We start from the raw sequence: 24,175 nt of genomic DNA, 5'->3' as shown, positions 1-24,175 counted from the left end.
CTCAACTGACTTAGCCTCACAAAGACAGAAAGCACTGGCTTTTACCTTCATGCTAGGTTCACCCAAGTGCAGCGTATCAATTGTGACATTGTGGCCTGCAAGCTGTCCAGCAATCCCTTGTGAGATCCATTAACTGGAAGGACATCTACTCACTTGATGTCCGACTAGTCTAAGACTATAAGAATTTCCTCACTTGCATGCTCATTTTCCTGCCTGCTATTATGACTCATTCATCCTCCACAAGTCCAGGCTGCCTGAGAATTTCACTTGTATGAATAGATTTTAGGGGACATCCTTTGAAGAAAATGTTATTCATTGACCTTTGGGAGTCACAGGCAGAAACAAAAGCTAAAAGAAAAACAAGTAATTTACTTGGCAGGACAATTACTGATCAGGCTATTAGACTTCTGATCAGATAATTCTGATATCTGGACTGGGTCAATTGATATTTTCAACTCTCTTTCGATTTCATTGTGGTAGTATGAACCTTGAGGACAGTAAGGCCTGAGAAGCAAATATCTCGGGAGGACGAGCTGGAAGTGAGAGAGAAGGTAAAGGAAGATCGCCATCAACAGAGAGGTTCCCTGCTGCATGTCTGCCAACTTTCAGGAGGAGGACCTCAATCCTCTCCATCAACATTCCCTATAATGAGCTGCATAATATTGTGAAAAAAACATGTACACCTCATGAGCCTTCGTGCAAACCATAACCACAAAGCCCAGTCATTCTGAACAGTCAGTCAGTCAGTCAGTTCATAGCACTGGTGTTCCAGCTTCTGATTGAGCGCAAGTCCAGTATGAGAATGCAGCAGGAAGCTGGCTCAGGGAAGGGGAAGAGGCCAGCTCACAACTCAGAAGTTCTAGGAGTGGGGAGTTTATAGTTTATCATATGTAGTGACCGAGAACACCAAGCAACACAAAATTGAGGAAGCAGGAGGTAATGCAAGTAACAAGTAACATCCTTTCATCATGATTTTAAACTTGTTTTCTTGATTAAAAAAAATTAAAATATGTCCAAAGAAACGCAAAGGAATCTTCAAGCTCCATATAAAACAAATCCTGTGCATATTTCAAAAAGAAATGCCTCTCCAAGAGCAACAAAATTGAAATGCCATCTCCAGCACATTTACAGAAGATACAAACTGTGAAACCAACAATGTGCTATGTACCAAAACAAAAACAGAAATTGGTGGAGAAACTCAGCAGATCTGATAGGATCTGTGGGAAGAAAGTGGAATTAACATTTTGAGTCTGGGACTTTTCATCAGAACTGTTCATAGCTGGAAAAAAGTGATATTTATGATGAAGCCAAAGTAGGCTAAAGGAGAGGGGTGAGCACATAGGTGGAGACACAGACCAGACAGAGAGAGACATGAAAGGGGTAGGCAAACAAAGAAATTATGGATAGTAAACTAGGACAGAAAAAAGCTGAATAAGTGATAATAAGAGCTAAGAGTGCAAAAATAGGTCAGCTGTGCTGAATGCAACTTATAAAATGTGATAAAGGGCCGAGGAGTACGTGTGAATGGGTGACTGTGCTAGAGCAACACATGTCAAAACAGGGCCAGGTGTGGGATGGATGAAAAAAACATGAAATGATGATATCAGGCTGTAAACATATTGAACTCGATATTGGGTCTGAGAGACTGCAGAGTCCCTTGCACTAAGGCTCACTGGAACACTGCAGCACATCTACAACAAACTTCGGAGAGAGACTGTGATGTTTGTCTTTTTAAATTTGCTACTTGCTTTTCTGACCTATGATTATATTGTGTATAGCTGTAATATAACTTTTTCTTGATTTCTCTGTTCTGTAACTAAAGATTGTACCTAGGAACCTATGATGGCACTGTAAGTGACGACTTATAAATTTTTCACTGTATTCATTGAGTATATGTGACAAATAAGCTTATTAAATTAAATTCAATTGGAAGCTCAAGGTCATTTTTCTAGTTAGAACATAGATGTCCTGCAAAGCAGTCAGCCAACCTGTGTTTCATATCCCTCATGTAGAGGGAACCACATTGTGAACAGCAAATACAGTAGATTATATTGAATTAAGCATAGGTGCTTGACCTGGAAGATATGTTTGGGGCCTTGGGCGGTGAGGAGGAAGTAAACGAGCACATGCTATATCTTCTGCCATTGCAAGGAAAGATGCTAGAGCTGTCGGCACATGTTGAGAGTGAAGGAGGACTGGACCAAAGTGTCCAAGCGGGAATGGGCCCTGTGTAAGGCTGACAAGGGAGGGGAGGAGAATGTGTGTTTGGTTGCAGCATTCCATTGGAGGTGACAGAAATGGCAGCTTACAATCCTTTGGATGCAGCCTATCCAACCTACCATTTGAACTCAAAACCTTCCATTTCTGGCAACATCCTGGTAAATCTTTTCTGAATCTTCTCCAATTTAATAACATTCTTCCTAAAACAGGGCAACCAGAACTGTACATGTACTCCAAAAAAAGGCGTCATCAACATCATGTACAGCCTCAACATTCCAAATCCCATATGCAAAGATCTGAGCAATGAAAGCAAGTGTGCTACATACCTGTCTACATGTGATGCAAATTTCAAAGAACTTTGTACCTGATCCTCTAGATATTTCTGCTCTACAAGTCTATGCAGGGTCTTACCATTAATTATGTAAGTCCTGCCCTTTTCTGTTTTACTAAAATACAATAGCCCATGGTTATCCAAATTAAACTCCACCTGCCACTCCTCAGCCCATTGACCCAATTGATCAAGATCTCTTTGTAATCTTAGATAACCTTCTTCACTGTGACAGAGATGGAGAAACTGGGAGAATGGAATAGAGCCATTACAGGAAGTTGGGTGTGAGGATTTATAGTTGAAGGAACAGTGGGAATTGAATCAAAATGAATTGAATTAGCTTTATTGTCACATGTACTCAAATGAGCACATTGAAAAGTTGATAACTCATCACAGCAACATCCAGGTACAAAGTAACCACTTCTTCAGCTACAAGATTTGTTACAGTGTAACAATGTCCCCAACACACAGCGCTATCTTAGGTGTCAGTAGGTTTGCAGTGTATATTGGTGACCAGCCTATCCCCAGACATGGGAACAGAGATGTCGAGGAAGGGGAAGTGAGGAGTTGGAAATGAACTAGGTGAAGGTGAGGGAAGATTGGAAATAGGAAGTGAAAATGATAAAAGAGAGAGGGAAGCAGCACCAAGGAGGTCATTGATATACCAGAGAAAAAGAGTTGTGCGTGGGAGCCAGAGTCAGACTGGAACAAGGAATGTTCCACATATCCCACAAAGACACAAACATAACTGGGGCCAATGCTGGTACCCATGGCCACATCTTTGACTTGAAGAAAGTGTCAAGAATTAAAGGAGAAGTTGTTCAAAGCAAGGACAAGCTCAGCCAGGTGCAGGAGGGTGGTGGTGGATGAGGACTGCTCAGGTCTTTTATCGAGGGAGAAGTGGTGGGCCCAGAGCATCCTGATGAGGGATGCGCATGTAAAGGGGTTTGCACGTTCATGGAGGATACGGCTGCAGCCTGCAAACTGGAAATTCTGAAACTGACATACAAATAAGGGGATTGGAAAGGGGAGAAAAAAATTGAATCAAGAGAAGAAGAAATAAGTTCTGTAGGGCAGGAGCAAGCAGAAGCAATGGATCTGCCTGGGCAGTCCTGATTGTGGTTTTTGAGAAGGCAAAAGAGGGCTGTACAGGGTTGGGGGACAATGAACTCAGAGGCAGCAGTAAGGAGATTTCCAGATGAGATGAGGTTTGTGACAATCGTGGACACAATGGCCTGATGTTCAATGGTGGGATCCAAGGGAAGATTGGAGATGGTGTCTAAGGTTGACAAGTGTCAACAATGTAGAGATCAATACACAAGACAACAGCACCACCCTTGCCAGCAGACCCAATTACAAAGTCAGGGTTTGATCTGAGATTATGGAGCGCAGTCAGTTCAGAGGAAGATAGGTTGAAATGGGTAAGGTCAAGTGCACAGAAATTGAAGTCACTAATGCCACGTCAACAGTTCTAAATAATCAGATCAAGCTCAAGCAAAACGCCAAAAAAGGGGTAGGTGGAGAGAGAGTGTTGGAGGCAGGTGAAGGGGTCAGAGATTGGGAGAGGACTCCTCTCTGAAGAAATGGGCATGGAGGTGACAGAAGAAAAGTTCAATGTCAGGCTGTGCCTGAAACTCATTGAGGTGGGAGTGCAGAGGGATAAAATTAAGGCCTATGCGGAGGACAGAACATTCAACATCAGAGAGTGGAAAGTCAAAGGAATAGTAAATACCCAACAAATGGTGGGATTAGGGAAAAGGATGGAATCAGAGGGAAGGGGAGACGAGCAATATTCCTGAAGTTGTTCCGGCTTGTATTCCTTAATGGCCCTGAAAGGAAGAGAAAAAGTTTTCTGTTAGCTTGTCAAGCGAGCTGGAGAATTAAGTGAAACTGGGAGGTGGGATGGCTCTGTGACAGAATGAGGTAGTGTTGATGGAGACAAAGGTCGAGAATGTTCATACAGTGGATCATAGCAATCAGTGTAGGTCTCAGGATAGAGAGAGAACGGCTGTCCGAGAAACTTTGTTCATTACATGGATACCTGTGATCCTAAGTGGACTCAAAACACAAAGGATGGAACTTCAGTGGAAATCCACGTGGGGTAAGTCTGATCCGGAGGCAGTCACGGAAGAGTGTGATGTGGCTATGGAAGTTGAGTTTTGGCAAAGACTTTGTCGAATACCAGGAGAGAAAATGAAAGTAAAGGTGGAGAATAAGGTTAAAATGAAAATCCTGTTAAAGAGAGAACTTCTTCAAGATGGACAAAGCTGTGCCACCGTGCCGCCCACCGTGCTGTGGGCGGCACGGTGGCACAGTGGTTAGCAGTGCTGCCTCACAGCACCAGAGACCCGGGTTCAATTCCCGCCTCAGGCGACTGACTGTGTGGAGTTTGCACGTTCTCCCCGTGTCTGCGTGGGTTTCCTCCGGGTGCTCCGGTTTCCTCCCACAGTCCAAAGATGTGCAGGGTCAGGTGAATTGGCCATACTAAATTGCCCATAGTGTTAGATAAGGGGTAAATGTAGGGGTATGGGTGGGTTTCGCTTCGGCGGGTCGGTGTGGACTTGTTGGGTCGAAGGGCCTGTTTCCACACTGTAATCTAATCTAATCTAATCTAATCTAATCTAATCTAATCTAAATGTGGTAGTGAGTTAAACACTAAAACAAAGAACTGCAGATGTTGGAGATCCGAAACAAAAAGATAAATTACTGGAAAAACTCAGGTCTGGCAGCATCTGTGAGAAGAAAGTAGTGTTAACATTTACCTCCCCTTTTCATATCTCTCTCTCTGGGCTCCATCTCCACCTATTCACTCAACGCTCCCTTTCCCCTTTCCTCCCAATCCCTCTCCCACTTCGGCTTTAGCATAAATACCATATTTTCCTAGCTACTAATAGTTCTGATGAAGACTCACTGGACTTAAAATATTAATTCTGGTTTCTTCACACAAATGCTGCCAGACCTGTTGAGTTTTCCCAGCAATTTTTGTTTCAGTTTCAGATCTCTAGTATCCACCATTTTTGGTTTTATTTTAGTGCTCTGTGCATTGTTTGTTCCAGAGTAAATGGTGAGCTCAGCACTGGAAAAAAACAAATTGGATTACCTAAAGCAGCATTTGAACCAAAAAATCCACATAGATTCTGTTATTAATTTATGAAACTACAACAAAAATAGAATTTTACCAGAACATCAGGAGACTGAGAGATGAAGATGGAGTGTACAAAGCACAAAATTGATCAATCCTGATACGGTGAAAGCTCTAATTGCAGTAAAGATGTATATACTCATGTTTTCTATGCAAGACATTCAGGTCATGTGGTAAAATATACAGCAATTACTGAGAGCTAATCCAAGAATTATACCTTTGAATCTGTGGCGTCAATTAACTTTGTCAAACAGCTTCTTGGTGAATGGCGCAAATCAGATTTTCATACATTAATAGTAGACATGAGCAGAGCTGTTTCAGTATAAAAAGTATTGATTTTGTATATCAAGTTTCAACTAGAATGTGAATTTGTTTGCAACTGCCTATGCAGAAAGTTTGAAACTGAACTGCTTGCAATGGAGTCTCCACTGAGATAGTAATCAAGCTACTTTATGTTTTTTAACCTTGATTTACAGAAAATGGTTTACATCATACAGAACTTCTTTGCTTGGAAAGAAAAATGCAATAATGGTATTGCTTAAAATTGAATCGAGCATTTCTCAGAACAGCACTGTTACTCACAGAGGATCTTGGAACAGATCATGCTCAGAAGCAGCCTCAATTGTGCATTATGTTAAAAAAAAGCTTCTAAGAACATATAATCAAGCGGACAATATTCAGCAGCCACTTGTGAAGAATGGAAAATTCTTCGAATTGTCCTAAGTAACAGTAATGTGGTACAGTGGCATTTTGACCTCTGAATGAAGTAACGTGGCAGTCAAGACACTTAGCAGTTTCGCATTCATGCACTTACTGCAATGTCTTGATCAAACACTGCACAGAGCAAATGAATAATTGCAACAACCTAATAAACAAACAGTGCCTAAAAATGTTCACAAAAGCACAATATAATGTTGACAGTTCTGAACAATGATCCAAGTAAAGATTAGATTAGATTACTTACAGTGTGGAAACAGGCCCTTCGGCCCAACAAGTCCACACCACCCCGCCGAAGCGCAACCCACCCATATCCCTAACCTAACACTATGGGTAATTTAGCATGGCCAATTCACCTGACCTGCACATCTTTGGACTGTGTGAGGAAACCGGAGCACCCGGGGGAAACCCACGCAGACACGGGGAGAACGTGCAAACTCCACACAGTCAGTCGCCTGAGGCAGGAATTGAACCCGGGTCTCTGGCGCTATGAGGCAGCAGTGCTAACCACTGTGCCACCGTGCCACCCACGAACTGGCTACACTGTACAAATTCTTACAAAGCTATTCAATTTGCAAAGGACAAGATCAACAAACTAAAGTAAAACAAAGAATTGCGGATGCTGGTCTCAGGATTCAAAATGTTAACAAAACATTTTCTTCCTAAAGATGCTGCCAATTTCTGTTTTTGTTTCAATAAACTCAAGACTCTGCTGAGCATCTTTATTGAAGTTAAAAAGGTTCTGGTCACTCTAGACAATTATGTTGACACTGATACAATTGATTCAACTCCTTTGTGCCTATTTGGAAAGCAGATTTCAGGAAGAGTAATTACTGAAGTGGTGTGCATTTTAATCAGGCTGCAAATGCCAACATAACTGATAATGAATTTAATAGCAAAATATCAAATTATATGAATATCAAAATATTTCACTCTTATACCAAACTATAAAGCAAGTGTGGCCATAAAGATATGTGAACAATACTCCAATTACAAATTTATGTTTGTGGAAAAAGTCTAGACAGATTCTATTCAGACAGATTTGATAAAGCCAACCAGTTTCAAGAAATGTCCATTCATCTGGGCAGTTGTGCAACATCTTAGACATCAAGTGCTGACTGTGAGTATGGATTCAGCCTAATGAGTTTGATAAAATAGATGACTTGAACAACCTGTCGCAAATTAAGTCATACCTTTCATCCAAACAAAATATCAACCCAGATACGGTAAACAATTAAGATTAAAATATCATGGACGCAGGAAGTTTGAAACAAACACATAGAATGTTGGAGAAACTCAGCAACTCTGGCAGCATCTGTGTAGAAAGAAAAAGAGTTAAAACTTGAAGTTAGTATAACTTCTCTTCACAGCTGGAGAAGTGGAGAACTGGAGTTCTGAAGAAGAGTCATATTGGACTCAAAAGATTCATTCTGTTTCGCTCACCAGACATTTGCTGAATTTCCCCAGTGTTATCTGTGTTTGTTGCAGTATGCTGTCACTGGGCAGGTAGAATAGATGTAACTGCAAAATAATGGCACTAGTGCTACTTGGGAGGGTTTAAACTAGAGTGGCAGATCAGCAAGTAGAGGGATTGAGGGGAAGGTAGATGTTAGCACCAGTAAATCAGAAAGAAAGAAAGAACAGGTAGAGACAGATAAATGAACACAATGATACTAATGGGCTGAAATATGTTTATTTCAACATAAGGAGTACTATAGGTAAGGCAGATAAGCTTAGAGCCTGGCTCACTACATGGGACTATAATGCTGTGGCCACTCCAGAGACTTGGTCATGATTGGGACAGGACTGGCTGCTCAAAGCTCCAGGATTTCATTGTTGACTACAGAGAGGAAGGTAAAACAGGTGGAGGAGTTGCATTATTAATTAGGGAGATGTTACATCTGCACTTAGAGGATATAGTGGAGGGCTCATCCATTGAGGGAATATGGGTCGAGTGAGTGACTTTAACTTCCCCAATATTGACTGGGACTCCTTTAGAGCAAGAGGCTTAGACAGTGCAGGATTTGTTAGGACCATTCAAGAACAGTTCATGAAACAGTATGTGGATAGTCCAACTAGAGAAGGGGCCATACTGGGCCTTGGTTTGGCTATTGAGCCTGGTCAGGCTCAGTGGGAGAGCATTTTGGAAGTAGTGATCACAACTCCTTAAGTTTTAAGATAGCTATGAACAAGGATAAGTCAGGGCCTTGCAGGAAAGTATTAAATTGGGGGAAGGTAAATTATATCACAATTTGGTAGGAGCTAGGGAGTGTTAATTGGGAGGAGCTGTTATTAGGCAAGTCCACATTTGACATGTGGGAATTGTTTAAAGACCAGCTGATGAGCATTCAAGACCGGCATTTTCGAGAAATAAGGAAGGACATGGATGGCAAGGTAAGATACCCTTGGATAACAAGGGAGGTTGTGAATTTAGTCAAAAGAAGCATATGTAAGATTTAGGAAGCCAAAATCAGACAGTGCCCAAGAGGAATATTGTTAAAGCAGGAATGTTCTCAAGTAGGAAATTAGAAGAGCAAGAAGCCATGAAATGACGTTGACAAGAAAGGTTAAAGAGAATCCTGAGGCTTTCAACAGATACATTGAAAACAAGAGGATAACTAGAGAGAAGATAGGACCACTCAATGATAAAGGAGGGAACTTGTACTTGGAGACAGAAGATCTGGATGAGATCCTAAATGAATATTTTTCATCGGTATTCACCAGGAGAAGGATATACAGAATAATTAGATTTGTGTGGAACATGAAATATACTTGGGCATTTTGAGATCAAGAAAGAAGTGGTGTTGATCGCTTGAAGAGCAGTAAGGTGGCTAAGTCCCCAAGGCCCAATAATATCTACCCCAGCTACTGAGAGGCAAGAAAGGAGATTGCTGGGGCCTTGACCACGATCTTTGTATCCTAGCTAGCCACTGGAGGGGTCCTAGAGGAATAGCAATTAACTAATGTTGTTCCTTCGTTCAAGAAGGGAAATAGAGATAATCCAGGAAACTACGGACCAGCGAATCTTACATCAGTGGTTGGGAAACCATTGGAGAGAATTCTTCAGGATACCATTTATGCACGTTTGGAAAAGCATGGCCTTGTGCAAGGAAGGTCATGTCTTACTAACTTGATTGAGACTTTCGACAAGGTGACGAAGGTGATCGATGAGGGTAGAGCAATGGATGTTGTTTACATGGATTTTAGTAAGGCTTTCAACAAGGTCCCTCATGGCAGGCTCATCCAGAAGATTAAGATGCATGGGTTCCACAGTGAGTTGGTAGCATGCATTCAGAATTGGCTTGCCCATAGAATATTGAGCATAGTAGTGGAAACATGATTTTCAGGCTGGAAGTCAGTGACTGGAGATATTCCGAAGGGAGCTGTACTGACCTCTGCCACTCTGCGGTATCATATTCCCCTCTGGTGCTATGCAAGACAAAGGGACGAAATCTTAAAACTCTCCCTTAGAAGAACCAGCTGCCTCAGTGCTGGCTAAATGAGTTGCAGACTTCATATGACCCACCTTCATTGACCATCCTTCTGGCTATAGGCAGATAGTAAACTGATCTCAAAAACAATTAAAAACTGTCTCATGTAAAAATCTGGACTTGAATTCATTTGACACCAGAGGTGGGTCCATGACTTGAAAACAATCCCTGTTTTTGTTTCCTGCTTCGGTGGTGAAAATTCAACCGAGTAAATTTTCTGCAATGTTACAGCTTAGTTACTTATATGCATAAAGGTTTATGTCACATGTACATTTGCAATAAGATCAATTCCCTTCTACTGAAGGTGCACAAGTTGACAAACAAAATACCTGTACAGCATTTTCTAATACAGTTGAAACTCAGAAACAAATCAGTCTTAGACTTCATTAAAGACAGTTAAGGCATTCTCAAGATGGTTACTAATTCTCCCAACATGGGGAGGGGGAAGAAATAGAGTACCTGCCTCGAAAAGGAGAAAAATGATTGAATCAAACTCCAGACTCTTCTTAAAGACAGCTTAGTTTGCTCAGAACCCAAAATAATTGAGGTGGAAATAGACTCGAATCAGTTCCACAGCAGTAGACATCAGCTCAGGAATACATCAGTGAAAATGACATTTAAACTCTTGGTGAACAAGCAATTTTATTGCACAACTTCTTTTCTACAAATGCGGAAATTGTCTAAAAGAATTGAAAATCTTTACAACAAAAGTAACAAATAAACATAATTCTAACAATTTCTTTGTAGGGAGTCAAAGACAAATGTCAAATTTAATAACAAAAAAATTAGCAAAAGCAGATGGAGCTTCACATATGACAAAATAAGGAATGGTCAAATTATTTCTGAAAGCTATAGTTTGAATATCCAAATTAATTTTCCCAGTAACGAACGTGTTTCAAAAAAAAGGGCTCATGGCTCAGTGGTAGTATCCCTAGCTTTGAGCCAGAAGGTCCAGGTTCAAGTTCCAACTGCTCCAAAGGTGTGTCATGACATTTCCGAACAAGTTGTTTTCAATGATTTACAATTTCCTTGCTTTCACGTGCTATGCAACTATTAATAAAATGCAGATATAATGTCACTTGTGCAAAATCAGGAAGCAACTTCTGGCAACTGCACAAGCACAGTTAAACATAGAAATCAGGAAATTTCCTGTCCTGTTCCTCCAAGATCTGTACTGAGATACATGTCATCATCATCTGACCTACTATTCATTATGCTGAATGATAAAGCTTGACACTTCCAATTAATATGCATTAAATGCATCAAAATAAAGAACTTATCCAATCCAGTATTTTATTATTAAACAGTGTAGTCTGCTTTAATTGCTGGTGAAACAATCTCTCCAGTGCTGAAATGAACTTTTACACAGATGAATTCTTATTCCCTTAGCTTTTCATTATTGGTGGATTTTTAAAAATTATACACATCTTATTTCACTTTATCATGTCTTTCATCTCTCTGCTAATGCAACATTTCTTTGCTTCTATTTCACTTTTTGTAGCTGATTAACATTGAATTCAGTATTCTGGCTGACATGTTCTATGTGCAGCTCATTAACAATTCTTCAATCCAATTAAGAAAATGGAGTTGCTGCTTCTACTCAGACAGAAGCGGAGGAGGTTCCGTTTATGGATTGTTGATTGGCATCAAGTTGCCATTCAAATATCCATCGAAAGTGTCTAGGCAAGTGCAAGTCTAAAGAGTTGCTCAGGGCAAAGTTCAAAATAATAATTCACATTAAGATTCCTCATCTTTCTCAAACTCTTGAGCAAATGGGCACAGGAGTAAGGCTTTCAGTTAGAACAACAGAACACTACAGTGCAGTACAGGCCCTTTGGCCCTCGATGTTGCACTGACCTGTGAAACCAATCTGAAGTCATTTTAACCTACACTATTCCATTCTCGTCCATATGTCGATCCAATGATCATTTAAATGCCCTTAAAGTTGGTGAGTCTACTGCAGTTGCACAGTGCGTTCCACACCCCTTCCACTCTCCGAGTAAAGAAAGTATCTCTGACATCTGTCCTGTATCTAACACCGCTCAACTTAAAGCTATGCCCCTCATGCTAGCCATCACCATCTGAGGAAAAAGACTCTCACTGTCCACCCTAACTAACCCTCCAATTATCTTCTATGTCTCAACTAAGTCACCTCTCAACCTCCTTCTCTCTAACGAAAACAGTCTCAATTCCCTCAGTCTTTCTTTATAAGACCCTCCCTCCATACCAGGCAACATCCTGGTAAATCTCCTCTGAACCCTTTCCAAAGCTTCCACATCCTTCCTAAAATGCGGTGACTAGAACTGTACACAAAACTCCAAGTGCAGCTGCACCAGAGTTTTGTACAGTTGCAACATGACAATTGGTTCTGAAACTCAATCCCTCTACCAATAAAAGCTAACATACCATATGCCTTCTTAACAAACCTATCGACCAGGTCGTAACTTTCAAGGATCTACGTACATGGACACAGAGATCTCTTTGTTTATCTACACTACCCAAGAATCTTACCATTAGCCCAGGACTCTGCATTCTCATTACTCCTTCTCAAATGAAGTGTAATCACCTCACACTTTTCTGCATTTGCCACCTCTCAGCCCAGCTGTGTAGCTTATCTATGTTCCTCTGTCACCTGTAACATCCTTCGGCACTATCCACAGTTCTACCAACCTTAGAGCCATCCACAAATTTACTAACGAATCCTTCTAAGACCTCATCTAGGTCATTTATAAAGATAACAAACAACTGTGGACCCAAAACAGATCCTAGCGATACACCACTAGATTAGATTTCCTACAGTGTGGAAACAGGCCCTTCAGCCCAACCAGTCCACACAGACCCTCCGAAGAGTAACCCACCCAGACCCATTTTCCCCTTGACTAATGCACCTAACACTATGGGCAATTTAGCATGGACAATTCACCTGACCTGCACATCTTTGGACTCTTGGAGGAAACCGGAGCACCCGGAGGAAACCCATGCAGACACAGAGAGAATGTGCAAACTCCACACAGACAGTCGCCAGAGGCTGGAATCGAACCTGGAACCCTGATGCTGTGAGGCAACAGTGCTAACCACTGAGCCAAGTGAACTTCAGGATAAATACTTCCCATCAACCACCACCCTCTGTCTTCTTTCAGCTAGCCAATTTCTGATCCAAATCATTAAATCACCCTCAACCCCATGCCTCCATGTTATCTGCAATAGCTTACTGTGGGGAAACTTATCAAACACCTTACTGAAATCCATATACAGCACATCACCCACTTTATCCTCATCCACTTATTTAGTCACCTTCTCAAAGAACTCAATAAGGTTGGTGAGACACGACCTACCCTTCACAAGACTGTGTTGACTATCCCGAATCAACTTGTTCCTTTCTAAATGATTACAAACCCTACTTCTTATAACCCTTTCCAACAATTTACCCACAACCGAAGTACGGTTCACTGGTCTATTATTACCAGGGTTGCCTCTACTCCATTTCTTGTACAAGGTGACAACATTTGCTATCCTCCAGTCTTCTGGCACTATTCCCGTAGACAATGACAAAAAAGATCAAAGCCAAAGGCTCAGCAATCTCCTCCTTGGCTTCCCAGAAAATCCTAGAATAAATCCCATCCTGCCCAGGGGACTCATCTATCCTTACACCTTCTTCTTGTGAACCTCAATCCTGGTTCTTCAAGCCCGGTCGCTCATGTAATTATAGTCATTTTAACAAACCTGTTCAGACATTTTATGACAAGTAGGTAAGACTTCAAAGATAGAGACACTACCACAACATGGCATGATGGATCATTGGTTAGCACAGCTGCCTCACAGGGCCAGGGACCCTAGGTTCAATTCCACTCTCGGGCAAGTGTGTGCGTAAAGTTTCATGCTTTCCCCATGTCTGCATGGGTTGCTGCTGGGCGCTCCGGTTTCCTCCCACAGTCCTAAAACGTGCAGGTTAGGTGGATTAGCAATGGGAAATGCAGGGTTACAAGGGTAGGTTGGGGGTGTGAATCTGGATGGGATGCTCGGTGTGGACTTGATGGGTCGAATGGCCTGCTTCCTCGCTGTAGGGAAGAGCCTTCACCATTCGATTATGTAATGGCTATTTATACTGCAGCTCAGTTTACCTGTGATTGCTCCGAAGAATCATACAGTAGAGATGACCCTTAAACCCAACAAGTCTGCACCAACAAATCTATTGTAAACCTACACTAATCCTACTTTCCAGCACTTGGCTCACCGTCTTGTATATTATGTTACAACATTTCAAGTATCCTTATCAAACAACAAGATGTTGATCTCAATATCAAAAGCTACTAAGTTTATACTGCACAGAATTTCCACATCTAACCAAGTTGGCAATTTTCCATTTGTCACAGACAACCAGATTTCATTTCTTTCCCAAAATTATATTTACTCGACTGTATTTAATGAACAGTATGATACTAGATAGGACAATTTTTCAGAAAAGTTTGTTGGTCTGAAATAATAACTTTCCCTATTTGCATAATCATAACTAAGCTCAGCAACGTAACCAATCTGATTCTTGCCTCTTGACTGGCTGTATTTAACTTGGCAGTCAACTCTTCCCGCAGGTTTTCCATCTGCTGTTTTAACTGATTTTTCTCATCTTCCATTCGTAATCGTTCCTTCTCAATATATTGGTCCATTTCCTAAAGGGGGAAGAATTTTGAATTAGGTTTTTAAATAAATAAATGTAAATATATGATTTTATGCACACATATTTCTCCTGCAGGATTTCCGAACAGTTATTTTCAGGGTAGACTTTAGTGAACTGTGATGAAGTACCAAACTTTTATTTTGCCTACGGAAAGGCTTCAAAACTGAGTTATGGCATCTATTGGGGTCAAGATGAAAAGCTTTCAGGTCACAAGTTCTGAGGTAGCAATGGCAGTTGGGGAGCTCCAAAATAAGTGCTAACAGCAATGTGGATCCTTTAAATTATCACAGCTTTTTGAATATTAGGCATGGCATAACTGCTTAATCCTTGAAGCCCACTGTTGTCTTGCAAAATACATTGGCAAAATAATGCCTTTTACTTCAATTTATACATCTCTCCCATCCCCTGCTATCTCAGAGCTCTCATCAATTCGCCGACTCCCTCCAATTCAAAGTCCACTGTCCCCTCCCATTACCTCATGCTCATCACATATCTACTTATCTCTCATGCCTCCCCCGCCCCATTCACACGGTGATATCTATCCTCGACACATTTCAAGCATCAAATGGGATCACAATGGTTGCACAGTGGTGGAAACACTTGCCTCCGTTTTGAAACAAAATTAAACATTTTCAGCTACACACATTACAAAACTGTTCAAAAGCCAGGAAAACACCCTTACAGCACAGAATTGAAATACAAACAGAAAAAAGATAGTTGATTGTTCAAAATTTTAATCTGCTATCATCATCACTTCCAAAATTCTTCATTATTTAAAAAAAAAAAGCAGCCTTCATTCTTTTCTATTCTAAATTTATTCCGTGTCATGCAGCTTATTTTAAGGGTTGGTTTGCTGCCACCTTAACTGCAGAGAATGCACTCACTGCATATGTAGTCACATCGTTTCTAATGTCACAGCCTGCAATGCCCAAGTAACTTCCTGGGTAATAAGGTATAGATTAGGAGACAAAATAAAAGGAAGTTTGGTATATTAAAAGGAAGAGAATTGGGGAAGTAATTTTAATAACCTGATTATAATATTTAACTTTCAACTATGTTTCTATTATTTTAAACAATAAGAAACTAACCTTTATGCAATGTATTTATCTATTTTCTGAATCTCATGAACCTTCATTCTACACAGGAACAAATATCATCTGCCCTTCCAGTATCCCTCTACCATAAAATCTTTTTTGTCTTTACTCTTACAAGGGATATGGTATCACTGGCAAGACCAATATTTGTTACCCATCCCTAATTGGCTTTGAATGAATGGTTTGCTCAGTCACTTATGTGGATGGTGGCAATCACATTTCTGTGGGTCTATGTCACATGGCCAGACCAGAAAACAAAATGTGTTTCATTTCCAAAAGGACAAATTAACAAGATACATATTTACAACAATATTTGATACTTTCACAATCACTATTATAGAAACTAGGTTTATGTCATGAGTTGAAAACAACAACTGGAGACATACATGGAGGGAGGGCATACTAACGAATCGAGTCTAGATGATTCTTCATCAAACTTTATATATATGCTATGAGTTCATTAATTGAATTTAAATTCCACCTGCTGTCACGGTGGCATTTGAACCCAGGTCCCCAAAGCATTAGCCTAGGTCTCTGGATTACTTGCCCAGTGATACAACCCCTGCTCCAATATCTCTGCAGAATTCCAAATGGGATGCAATGCCAGTTACAAAATTCAGGACAAAAGTGAGCACCTTCCCTGCAGGCTTTGAGACCCTGCTACCATAGTCAAGTGGAGTTCAGAACGTACACTGGATTTGACAGTCACCAAGTTTTAATGTCGCCCAAATAGGGTGATTAATGGAAAAATTCATTATTAGCACTTAAAAATACAAACAATAATCTCTGCTGTTGTCAGTGTAGGCAGTAATCTTAAATTTGCTGGGTGAGCCAATTGAGATAAATATAAGAAAAACATATTAAAAGATCAGTTGGTTAGATCGTGACTGAACCATTCTCCATACAACTAGTTACCAGTCCCAGAGTACAACACTATCTTAGTGTCAATTCATCAACGGTGTTCTTAGAGCAGTAAATAACAAACATCAACCTTTTGCTCTCTCCTCTTTTCATTAAAATAAGGTGCTGTTCAATATTCAATTCTCAACTGGAATTCAGTTCCAAATCAAAAATTAGAAAAATAAAAGTCAAGTAATGATGGTGTCAACGATAGTCCTAACTGATCCAGTAACTTTTAACACACCATCCTGCTATCCCAGGAATCAGTCTGGTAAACCTTTGTTGCATTCCCTCCATAGTCAGAATAAAATAGGGAGATAATCCTCAGATAAAGAGACCCAAAACTACACACAATATTCTAGATGCAGTCTCACCAAGGTGCTATGCAACTACAGCAAGACATCCCTGCTCCTACACTCAAATCCTCTCATTATTAGGGCCAATGGTTGCAGGAATAAGAAACCTTTGTTGAGGATAGATTTAAGAATTTGGGACTATTTTTGTTGGAGAGAAGAAGGCTGAGAAAAGATTGTTAGAGGTTTTCAAAATCATGATCGGCTGGATATTGTAGATATGAAGAGGCCCCTACTCATGAAAGGAAAATGAACATAGTTAGGGTATGAAATACACTAGGTAAAAACAATGACTGCAGATGCTGGAAACCAGATTCTGGATTAGTGGTGCTGGAAGAGCACAGCAGTTCAGGCAGCATCCGAGGATGGAATACACTGCCTGGAAATGTGGAGAAGGCAGGTTCAAGTGTTCAGGGATGTGGGTAAAAGGCAGGAGATTGGCACTAGGTAATAGAATCATTGCAGGCACGATGGCCAAAATGGCCTCCTTCTGTATTGTAACAATTCTGAAAATCTGTGATAGCCCTTTCATAATACCATGTTTGTTCTGCCTGACGGTTTTTTTTTAAAACTCCATTAACTACTTCATTAATAATGATTCCAGCAATTTCCCAATGACAGACATTCAGCTAACTGGTCGATAATTTCCTTATTTTTTTTGTCTCCTGCCTTAACTGAATAGAGATTATCCAATCTATTGGGATTTGGACAGTATCGAAGGAACTTTGGAAGATTACACCAATGTATCCTCTATTTCTGTAGCCTCTTATTTTAAGACCCTAGAACGGAACCTATCATTTGTAGAGAAATGGTAGCCTTTATCTCATTAGATTACTAGAGTATTTTCTCTTGTGATAGTGATGGAAAATAGGAAATGCTAGAATCCGTTACTGAAGAAGAAATGGCAGCACATTGAGAAAAGCTTAACACAATCAAAAGAGTCAACCATGGTTTTGTAAAAGGGTTTGACGAATTTTTGACGAATTTGCTAGAGTTCTTTGAGGATACAAGGAAAATGAATCTAGTGGATATATTGTATTTGTATTTCCAGAAATATTTGATAAAGTACCACATAAAAAGTTATTACGCAAGATAGGAGTTCACAGTGTTGGGAGTAATATGTTAATGTGGCCATGCATCTTAGAAAGAACATTGATCTTGAATGTCTAGTCTTGACTGGCAAGGTCTGCTCCAAGTCTATCCTATTTCACAGTGCTACACGACACAATGGAGAGTATTCTCAATGTGAAGATAGGATTTTGTCTCCACGAGAAATTTGGGTGGTCACTCTTACCAATACTGTCATGGGCAGATGCATCTGTGGCAGGCAGATTGGTGAAGAGAAGGTTAAATATGCTTTTCCTTCTGATTGGTTCCCTCACCACTTGACACAGGCCCAGTCTATTAGCAATGTTCTTTAGTGCTCAACCGGTGTAGTCAGCAACGGTACGAGCAAAACATTACTTTCCGTGCCCTTGTCATCTTCAGTCCATCCTACAATTGTTGTTCAACATGGAGGAGTATTGATTCAAGTTATAGTAATCAACAAAGCTTCCTTGTTATGTTTGATCTGATGAGACTTCAGATGGAAAGCATCTAAGGCAACTATCTCCTAACAGTATACAGTTGTGCTACCATCTTCTCTGCATTTATCTTGACAATGGCACAGGACACATCCAGAGATAGTGGTGGTTTCATTTTGACATTATCAGAAAGGCATGATTGAATGAGTATGGTTTTGTTATGATTTTCATTGAATTCAAATTCCACCACCTCTTGTGGTTGAGATTCAAACCCCTAGAACAGTGCCTGGATCTCTGGATTACGAGCTCAATGATCGTACCACTTGGCCAGGTACTTGTACTGTTTGGCCTTTATTGATAGTGGATTGGAATTTAAAATAGAGGAGTCTTTTTACAACAATACAGGATGTTGATGAGGCCATACCAGAAATACAACATTTTGATCCCTGTATTTGAAAGAATGTACTTGCACTGGAGACAGTTCAAAAGTGATTCATTAGGCTGATTGCTGGAATGAACAGGTTGACTTATTAAAAATGGTTAAACAACTCAGACCTTTTACTATGAGAATTTAGAAGGAGATGATCTTATTGATACATACAAAATTCTGAAGGGTTCGGACAAGACAGATATTAGTGGGGAAATCTCAACCTAGAGAACACTGTTATAGAATAAGGAGATACCGACTTAAAGCTGAAATATGAAAGAATTTATTTTCCAGAAGGAAGTGAATGTCTGGGATTCCCAATGTCAGATAATCATGAAGGCAAGATCACTGAAATAATTTAGAGGGGAGACAAACAGATTTTCCAAAAGAGGATGGGGCAGATTCATCAATGATGTACTCCAGCTCCTCTTTCATAAGTTTTTACAATTGCTTTAACTTCATCCTTCACTCTTTCCTCTGGATTTTCTATTATTCAAAGACGCTTTTTGATGTGAAAACAGATAGAAAATAATTGTTCAAAATCTCTGCCATTTGCGTCTTTCTCATTGACTCCGCAGTTTCATCCTCTTATATTTAATTCAACAGTTCTCCTTTTTATATCATTTCACATAACTCTCACTGGCTGTTTTTATTCTTCCACCTAGGGTGCTTAGACATTCTAATTTCTCTCTCTTTTTGTTAAGGTCATGCTTGACTGGTTGTAAAATTTTTACAATCTTCTGGCTTACCATTAACCACCTCTTCTATTAAGTTTACAGCATCCATAATTGCCTTACCAGATTTTGCATTAACCTCAGAGTCTTTCTCTCTCAATGGAATGTCTCTTTGTTGAGAATAATCAATTAAAACGTTAAATGTATGCCACTGTTAAACTGCCACCTTATCTTTTAACCTTTTCCCAGCCCATTGTGATCAACTCTGTTTTCACCCCTTTGTAATTTCCTTCCCACCCTTGAAATGAATGCAAGGATTTTACCTTACTGCAATCATTTTTGCCTGAAGGATGTCTACTATGAGATCATTTGTTAATTCTGTCTCATCACTCATTTCCAAATCGAAAAATATTAAGACACAAAAGGTATTTGTAGATTAAAATAATTTCCACTAACCAAGCACAACTTTTTCTTTTCTCTTTCATGTGTGTCTTGAGCAGATTCTAATGTCGATTGATGTAGTTGAGATAATTCTTCCATGCTGGATCTGAAAGTCTCTCTTAGATATCTAGTTTCCTCTTCAAGTTTATGCTGCAGCTTTGCTATCTCCTCTTCATAATATCGCCTCTGTGATTCTTTCTCTTCATTTAAGGACTGCCATTACAAAAAAATACATTATTACCTTACAAAGTTGGTCATATATTTCAGACCTAGCAGGAATTTAAAAGAGTTAGGCTAGCTTAAAGGACATTAGTTTTGAGTATCAATCATCGGCAGCATTATAATGTATTATATTTAGCTACAATTAAGAAATAGGAAAGATAACTGTAGAATTCAAGGTGCGATGTACAGGCAAAAAAGAATTAAAGGTAAAGATCTGGAAACATCACAAATAACTATTTAAAAACAGTACTGCAAAACTTTATACGTTTAGGCCAGCCTAGATTAGACCAGAATAAAGTTGCAGTATTCATCAAAATGAGAATTATTTCAACAATCAGTATTTTACAAGGCCTTCAACAAAAATATCCCTGGGCATGTCACCGCATTATAAATTAAGACATCAACTGGGCCAGATGACCAAATGTTTGTACAGAGCATAGGTTTTAAGAAGTGCCTTAAAGAAGTAAAGAGATTGGAAAAGTAGCTAGATATAGGTAGGGAAGTTTGGAGCAAATGGCCTAGCCAGTCATAGGCAGGGTTACCCCTGGTCAGCCAGATACAAAAGACGTGACAGAAACAAATGGAGCTCACTCAATTTTGGAGTTGAAGAATGATACAGAAATATGGGGGGGATGGACCTTGGATGGAAACAAAATAAATACTTTGATCCCAAGTTGTCACTCAATTGAAAGCTAATGAAGGTTAGCAAGCGCAGGAATTACAAGTAAATGGTATTGATGTGAGTTAGCTGAAAATGTGTTGCTGGAAAAGCGCAGGTCAGGCAGCATCCAAGGAACAGGAGAATCGACGTTTCGGGCATAAGCCCTTCTTCATGCCCGAAATGTCCATTCTCCTGTTCCTTGGATGCTGCCTGACCTGCTGCGCTTTTCCAGCAACACATTTTCAGCTCTGATCTCCAGCATCTGCAGTCCTCACTTTCTCCTTGATGTGAGTTAAGACAGTTTTGGACAACCTCAAACTTAAAGGATGCAGAATGTGGGAGACTAGCCGGACATACATTAGAACTCCTAGACTAGACTGACAAGAAAGGAAGTATCAGCAGCCCTGAGATATGGGCAAAATCAGATACTCTAATGGCTTTAGTAATAGGCTAGTGTGGATATGCGATTGGAAGCTCATTGTGGGGTCAAATAATATACCAAGATTGCAAACCTGTGGGTCATCATAGTGGCAGCAGGGCATAACACCTACAAGACACACTACAGCAACTCACCAGGCTCGTCCAACACCACCTTGCAAACTTGCCACCATTTATAAAGGACAAGGGTAACAGATGAATGAGAACAGTATCAACTGCAAATTCCCCTGCAAGCCCATTGACCACGTAAATACACAGATTTGCTTGGAATTACTTTGCCACTCCTTGACTGCCGCACAGTTGAAATCCAGAATTCCCTTCCATAACAGCACTGTGGATGTCCCTATACCCAAAGACTTCAGTGGTTCAATGAACCAGCTCATCATTGCCTTCTTAAGGGCAATTAATAATGGGCAATAGATGCTGGCCAATCCAGCAGCACCCACATCCCATGAATGAATAGATAAATGGACTGATTTCATCTCAAACTATTACCATGATCAGGAATGGAGTCAGTACTTGGGGGAAGGTATTGGAATGGGGGTCCAAAAACCATGGCTTCATTTTTCCAAATATTTAATTGGAAGAAATTTCTATTCATCCAACCTCGGATTTTAGATTCATTAAGCAAGAGGTGAGGAGTCAAGAGGGGTGGTGGTGATGTACAGGTATATCACCAAAACAAGAAAACTGCAGTGTTTCAGATGAACTTCCCAAGGGGAAATTAAGTAATATATTTTAGAAAGGCTACATCACTAACGTAGAAGCCAAGGAAAATAATTTAATTCTAAGAAATCAGATCATATAGGCAGAGTTAACAGATAGACAGTAATTTGGAACTAAGTCACCATACACTCCTTTAGTCAGAAGCAAATTGTGTGCTCATTGTAAAATACTGTACTCCCTGAAACGACCCAAGTTCATTTGTGACAGTGCTGATTATTCCTGTCAGGGACCCCTGAATTGGATGTTGAGCAATAAGATACTGTATGAAACCTATCCGTAACAGGTGTTATGAAAGAGATGTACAGCACCGAAACAGACTATTCAGTCCAATGCCGACCTGATATCCTAATCCAATCTAGTCCCACCTCCAACACCCGGCCCATATCCCTCCAAACCCTTCCTATTCACATACCCATCCAAATGCCTTTAAATGTTGCAATCGTACCAGCCTCCACCACACCCTCTGGCAGCCCTTTCCATACACGCACCACCCTGTGTGTGAAAATGTTACCCCTTAAATCTCTTTTATATCTTTCCCCTCACCCTAAACCTATGCATTCTAGTTCTGGACTCCCGCACCCCAGGGAAAAGTGTTTGTTTATTTATCCTATCCATGCCCCTCATGATTTTAAAAACCTCTATAAGGTCATCGCTAAGCCTTCAACGCTCCAGGGAAAACAGTCCCTGCCAATTCAAACTCTCCCTATAGCTCAAATCCTCCAACCCTGGCAACATCCTTGTAAATCTTTTCTGAACCCTTCCAAGTTTCACAACATCTTTCCGATCGGAAGGAGATTAGAACTGTACGCAATATTCCAACAGTGGCCTAACCAATGTCCTGTACAACCACAACATGACCTCCCACCTCCTGTACTCAATACTCTGACCAATAAAGGAAAGCATACCAAATGCCTTCTTCACTATCCTATCTACCGGCGACTCTACTTTCAAGGAGCTATGAACCTGCACTCCAAGGTCTCTTTGTTCAGCAACACTCCCTAGGGACTTACCATTAAGTGTATAAGTCCTGCTAAGATTTGCCTTTCCAAAATGCAGCACCTCATGTATATTTAAATTAAATTCCATCTGCCACTTCTCAGCCCATTGGCCCATCTGATCAAGATCCCATTGTAATCCTAGGTACCTTCTTCACAGTCCACTACACCTCCAAATTTGGTGTCATCTGCAAACTTACTAACTATACCTCCTATGTTCATATCCACATCATTTATATAAATGACAAAAAGTTGAGGACCCAGCACCAATCCTTGTGGCACTCCAGTAGTCACAGGCTTCCAGTATGAAAAACATCCCTCCACTACTTCCCTCTGTCTTCTCACTTTGAGAGCCAGTTCTGTATCCAAATGGCTAGTTCTCCCTGAATTTCACGAGATCTAACCTTGCTAACCAGTCTCTGATGGAAAAACTTGTCGAACACCTTACTAAAGTCCATTTTGATCACATCTAATGCTCTGTCCTCATCCTCTTCATTACTTCTTCAAAAACTCAATCAAGTTTGTGAGACATGATTTCCCACGTACAAAGCCATGCTGACTATCCCCAATCAGTCCTTGCCTTTTCAAATACCATGTGCATCCTGTTCCTCAGGACTCCCTCTAACAACTTGCCCACCTCCGACATCAGGCTCACTGGTCTATAATTCCCTGGCTTGTCCTTACCACCCTTCTTAAACACCACGTTAGCCAACCTCGAGTCTTCTGGCACCTCACTTGTGACTATCGATGATACAAATATCTCAGCAAGAGGCCCAGCAATCAGTTCCCTAGCTTCCCACAGACGTCTAGGGTACACCTGATCAGGTCCTGGGGATTTATCCACTTTTATGCGTTTCAAGACAGCCAGCACGTCCTCCTCTGTAATATGGACATTTTTCAAGATGTCATCATCTATTTCCCTACATTCTATATTTTCCATGTCTTTTTCCACAGTAAATATTGATGCAAAACACTCATTTAGTATCTTCCCCATTTCCTGCGGCTCCACACAAAGGCCACCTTGTTGATCTTTGAGGGGCCCTATTCTTTCCCTAGTTACCCTTTGTATTTGTAAGAACCCTTTGATTGATGACTTGCAATGATTGGTCTCTGTGGTGCTGAAAATCAAATTTTAAGATTTGGAATTA

The 24,175-nt window shown here is 40.5% G+C and overlaps 1 protein-coding gene across 12 annotated transcripts in view; it reads right to left on the bottom strand.

Annotated features, from left to right (window-relative positions):
* The window catches only part of fam184ab (family with sequence similarity 184 member Ab), a 166,439-nt gene that overhangs the window by 83,541 nt on the left and 58,723 nt on the right, over positions 1-24,175 (bottom strand). For all 12 annotated transcript variants that reach the window (XR_015753705.1, XR_015753703.1, XR_015753702.1 and 9 more), the window contains exons 5-6: positions 20,001-20,198; positions 14,443-14,565 (exon numbers count right to left, since the gene is read on the bottom strand). Coding sequence is in view for 5 of the 12 variants with exons in the window: in XM_087981028.1 (XP_087837154.1) it covers positions 14,443-14,565; positions 20,001-20,198 (321 nt within the window). In the remaining 7 variants the exon portion in view is untranslated. The remainder of the gene's footprint in view (positions 1-14,442; positions 14,566-20,000; positions 20,199-24,175) is intronic.

The sequence above is a fragment of the Chiloscyllium plagiosum genome, unplaced genomic scaffold (genome assembly GCF_037043375.1).
Source record: "Chiloscyllium plagiosum isolate Xiang-an unplaced genomic scaffold, Cpla_swu_hap1 HiC_scaffold_3, whole genome shotgun sequence".
Classification (NCBI taxonomy): domain Eukaryota; kingdom Metazoa; phylum Chordata; class Chondrichthyes; order Orectolobiformes; family Hemiscylliidae; genus Chiloscyllium; species Chiloscyllium plagiosum.
This window is presented reverse-complemented; position numbering and strand designations above follow the sequence as displayed.